At 54.4% G+C, this 5,162-nt stretch overlaps 1 protein-coding gene across 1 annotated transcript in view; it reads right to left on the bottom strand.

Annotated features, from left to right (window-relative positions):
• Positions 1–863: 863 nt before the first annotated feature.
• TRIM9 (tripartite motif containing 9) overlaps positions 864–5,162 on the bottom strand; it is a gene marked incomplete at its 5' end in the record, with an annotated part of 26,962 nt that continues 22,663 nt past the window's right edge. Inside the window, 3 exons of the mRNA XM_010022233.1 lie at positions 864–926; positions 3,230–3,392; positions 4,178–4,481. Coding sequence (XP_010020535.1) covers positions 864–926; positions 3,230–3,392; positions 4,178–4,481 — 530 coding nt within the window. The remainder of the gene's footprint in view (positions 927–3,229; positions 3,393–4,177; positions 4,482–5,162) is intronic.

The following is a 5,162-nucleotide window of genomic DNA, read 5'->3' as shown; positions in this document are numbered from 1 at the left end:
CGTATTCCTGAGTGCGTGGCAGGGCTGTGGCCAGCTCTCCTTCCTCCCCATCCCCATCCTCATCCCCGGGCTCCCCATCAGACCCTCACTGCAGAATGAATTCTGTGGTGAACAGAAGGACACTGTCAGTATTTTAAGGCTAGGCTTTATATGGCAACTATAAAAAAATAAACACTAATCTCCAAAGAGCTGGGCAGGGGCTCTCTGGCCTATCTATGGCTGTGGCATGTGTGCTAATGCCGGGCTGCGGGGAGCTGGGGGAGACCCTGCCAGCACCCAGAGCACCCAGGGACAGGGCAGCCACTCCCTGTCCCACTGCTGCACCCCATGGAAGTGCCTCGGGGGGACAAGGGACAGGGACGGGTTTTTTGGTAAGGACATAGAGACTGACTGGTAATCCAGGACCCACCTCTACTCATGACTGAGGGTGCTCTGCAAGAAAGGCCACAGGGAAAAGAAATATCCTGCAAAGTAATGGGGCTGGTGTGGGCAAAAGCTTTGCTGTGGTGGGGGTCCCTCCATCCAGCCCCATGGGAGGGGAAAGCGCTTTGCCAAATGAGACGAAACTGCCCCCCTTGAAACCCCAACTCAAATCAGTGAAACCAAATCTAAAAGCAGACACAGAGGAACATCTCAGGCTACTTAGGTACTTCATCAGCCAAAAGAGCTAAACAGCGAAGCGCACACACACAGGACAGCGCAGGAGGATGGAGATCAGAGGTGGCCAAAAGCTGGGTTCTTCCTTCCCGCTTTGCCTCTCCGTCTCCAGCCGGCAGCTGAGCAGGGACCTGGCAGCTCAGCAGCGGCCTTGTCCCACAGGAGGGAACAGGCTGGCTCTGAGGCAGCCGGCTCCAGGAGCATCCTCATGGCATGGCTGAGCGCGAAGCGTAGAACTCGGGGACTGGCAGGCCGGTGTGCAGCGTCACCTGCAGTGAGACACAGGGCTCAGCTGAGTCCCTTTGTGCTTGGCAGGACAGCTCAGGGCTGGCACACTGTCACCAGGGAGGGCAGGAGCAGCACCCAGGAGAAGGCAGGGTGCAGCCAGAGATGTGGGGAGCCCACTGCTCCTCCTGCCTCCCTACGCATCCTCCCTGCGGCTGGGTAGGGTAGGAGAGGCTGTCCCCAGAACTGCAGCGGTGGCTCCATCTCGCTTTTCATGGCTTGCCAACACTGCTGGAGTCCCTGTGAGGTGAGACAGCTGGTGCTAGCTGTACCAAGCCCCAGATATCCTGAGCTGGCTGCAGACAAATCCAGCAGTTGGCTGCCAGAGAGGGGGGACATGGCAGCAGTTGGATCCTTCTGCAGATGGGATGGGCAAAAGGGGATGGAGAGCCCTGAAGGACCCTGAGCTGCTCAGTACAGAAGGAGACCTCCAGGAAGCCACTGAGCTAAGCGTGTGCCACACAGCAAAGGGGACGTGGCCAATTCCTGGTGCAAGGAAGCTGAGCATCAGCAGGGTGCTGGGGCAGGGCCAAGTGATGGCGTGGGGAGATGCTTGAGCACAACCTTTAACGGCCCCTTCCAACCCAAACCATTTGCTGATTCTATGAAAACGGGAGCTAGACGTTCGGCTCAGCATCATCTGGGGATGGAAAGTGACGCAGCAGAGGCTGCAACACAGGGATAAAGGGAAAGGGAGAGGAATACTGGAGACCTGATGCTCAGAGTGTCTAGGAAAACCTTGGTCCGTAAGGCATATGGGCTGGCTTTGCTTGTGCAGACTGACTGGGTGAGGGGCCAGGTCCTGCAAATACTCGCAAAGGCATCAATGAGCTGTGCAAGGGTAATTCAGTTCCCTCCAAAATGCTTTAATTTGGGAGGAAAGCACAATTCCTTCTTTTCTTGGAACAGCAGCATTTTCCCCTTCAGACAGAGTTATAGAAAACTTTGTCTAAAACAATTATTTCTCTCTTAATTACAGTAAATTATTCATATACCTTTGAAGAAGGATAATTAGCAGCCTTTTATCAGCATCCCATGGGAAGGGGAAGAAGTCCCATAGGAATTCTCTGTTGTCAGGGGATTTAAGCTCTGCCTTGCCCAGAGAATTGTCAGAAAGCAGAGGGGCTCCAGGAATGCAATTGTCTCTTAGGACTGTGTAGGGGATTTTTGTAGGAATTAAACCCACCATGGAGCAGGATGTTTTTACTACACCAAATTAATACAGTAACCTTTAAGACCAGCTCAGACAAGATGGTCTTTAAGGTCTCCTGATTAAACACCGGCTAAGCCCCAGTATGTTGCACACTGACCAGCCCTTCTCCAAGCTGACAGCCGCCCTGCCTGCAAGGCCCCTGGAGTGGGAATCTCTGGCATGGATGCTCCCAGGGTTTGTGGTGGTAGCGACCAACCTCTGCCCCAGTGCTGCTGGAAAACTGTTACTGCCTTGGTGACAGCAATGGTATGCTTGATACCCTGAATAGAAAATGCCCTGATCCAGATTCCTAACTTACAGAAGCCATTCAGTGCCTCTGCCCTTGTACCGAGATGATGCCTTTGACATCCACTGCAGAAGACCATGCCAAACTGCTCAACACGCTGAGGTCATCTGTTACGTGCAACATGTCCTAGTATGTGCCTGGGCACTTGTGCAGTGCTGTAGGTACAATCAGTGGTAGAGTGGATGTGCCAAAACCAGGCTCAGTGACCATGGAAGACTCAGTGGGGGTGATGATAGCAGGGATCAGTGATCAGTGAGAAGAAAAACAAAAGATGGAAATACCAGATAGGCCCAGGGAACCACCACTTGGTGATGTTCTGGATAGCTGATAGCTTGCGAGAGAGGGAGAGAAGAGGGGTTTGAAACTCCTTGGAGGGAAAATGTTTCAAAGGATGTGCTCCCTGGTAATGCTCCTGATTAGGTTCTAGGAGAGCTGCAAGAGCTGATGAGGCTCTTGTTGGGTAGCATCACAAAACAGAGTTATCAAACACCATCAACCAGGGAGGGCTGAAGAGACCTGGTGCTTCAGCAGCCCTGATGGAGAAACCTGGAGCGAGGAGCCACAGGCAGCTGTGGCTGCAGGAAGGGCTGCCCTGATTTGAGAGGCTTGCAGTGGTGTAGGGTGTAAGTTTAGCTCCTTCCCTGTTACACAAGAGCCCTCCCCACGATGTCTTCGTGCTGCTGAGCATCACCACACACTGCAGTGATGGCAGGACTGGAGGGTCTGCCAGCAAGCTCACCCACAGGGTATGCTGCTGTGGTGCTCTAGAGCACGGCTGAAGCACGTACCTGCACGTTCCTGTTGAGGCTGACTGCAGGGAAAAAGAGGCCCTCCAGGTTCTCAAAGGCGACAGGCCCTTGCTGGTCCTCATTGATGGAGAACGTCAAAGTCCTCCTGGTCAAATCCAGCAGCACTCCCACTGTCGCGCCTTTCGTTATCCCACCCTCGGTTCTGTGGGGGCAAGAAGAAGATCAGAGCATCTCTGTGGCTTAATGTCCCCTGAGCTCCCAGCTCAGGGTTCAGGCCATGATGGACCTCGAGGGCTGATGATGCTGAACTTCAGAGCTCACCCAGGGGCCAGACCATGACCCTCACCCCTCCCAACTCCCTGGGCACCTCCTCCTCCAGCCTCCCACAAAGGTGCTCTCTGCTTGCCGTGATGTCCCTCTGAGGGCAGAGCTGCCTACTGGAGCAGGCACAGCAACACAACCATGGGGGAAAGCAGGTGGACCTGGGGAGCAAAGCTGCAAAGCCCCTTCAGGCCCTGCTGACCCATCAGGGAATGGCCCTTGAGGCTGCAGGAAGGTGACACCAGGCTCTCCCCAAGCTACAGCTATCTTCAGAGCCCCCAGCCCCATTGTCCCATGAGGAAAGTGAGCAATAGCTGTGGCACCGTGGTAAAGGCAAACACTATTCTCTTATTGCGTGAGTTGCAAGGCTTTGGTGCTAATGAGAAGGGGGTGCTATACAGGAGTGGTGCCGTGGATGCTCAGGGGAAAAGTCAGCATGGAAAGAGTTGCTGTAGGCAGAGAAGGAATATTGGAGCAAGGCAGAACCAGGGAGGCAGGAACTGTCCTTTGCTTGGGGCAAGGGCACATCCTCTAATAGAGGCGATGAGGAACGATTTCACCCTTCCCATGGGCACCTGTAGGCACCACTGGAAAAGCAACGGGGTCTTACTTGGGCTGAAGGTGGGCTGTGGTCTCTGGGAGGAAGACCTGTTCCAGACCACATACCTGTTGGTGTGCGAATTGTTGTGCATGAACCAGCTCCGGTTATTGTCCACGTACATGGCCCAGGCCTTGTCATCCTTGCCCAGCATGGCATCCTTCAGGACATCAATGCGTGCCACACCAAAGGCCGGGTCAGGGTGGTTATCATAACGATCGATTGACAGCTCCCAGTAATGGAGCCCTTTGGAAAAGCCCGTTTTCCCCAGCACAACCCTGTCATCATAGCTGTTGCAGGTGACAGTCAGGTTGTCATTAGAAAAGATGATGTCAGCATGGGCAGAGGCAGGATCGAAAGAAAACCAAGCAACTGGAATACACAAACAACATCAGGTTAGTGTGGAGGGACCAGAGCCGTAGGTGGCTGAGCCATGCGGAGCGGACACGGAACAGGGCATGCTCATGCAGGGCTGACACGGACGGTGAAGGCATGGCGGGGCTTGTGCTGCTGCCCGCCGAAGTGGCAGCAAGAAGCAGGCAGGGAGCTGCACAGCAGAGGGACTGCTGGCTCAGGGAGGGCACCTTCCATCACGGAAAGATGCTTTGAGCTTGTGCGGCTGCAGCCTGCCAGTGTGGCTAAGGTCCTATGGCCAGGACTCAGTGAGTTTTGTTCTTGCTGGTTCCCAGTGCCTCTCTGTCTCCATCCCCTCCCACTGTCTGTGAGCCTACAGGATCCTCACTATCTCCTAAAATTCGGCCCTAGTGGAAGGAGACATGTGATCCCAGACAGGTCTCCAGGCTCTAGCTAACACAAACTTATTCTTCTGACTAAGGGTTCTTCATGCAAGCAACAGTTTGCAGGGTCAGGCCCAGTGTCGGATGGAGGCTGAGGGACTTCTGACAAGGGCATGTAGGGATAGGACAATGGGGAATGGCTTTAAACTGACAGAGGGGAGATTTAAGTCAGCTATGAGGAAGAAGTTCTTCCCTGTGAGGGTGCTGAGGCGCTGGCACAGGTTGCCCAGCGTAGCTATGGCTGCACCCTCCCCGG

This window comes from Nestor notabilis, unplaced genomic scaffold, assembly GCF_000696875.1.
Source record: "Nestor notabilis isolate BGI_N333 unplaced genomic scaffold, ASM69687v1 scaffold7079, whole genome shotgun sequence".
Lineage (NCBI taxonomy): Eukaryota > Metazoa > Chordata > Aves > Psittaciformes > Psittacidae > Nestor > Nestor notabilis.
This window is presented reverse-complemented; position numbering and strand designations above follow the sequence as displayed.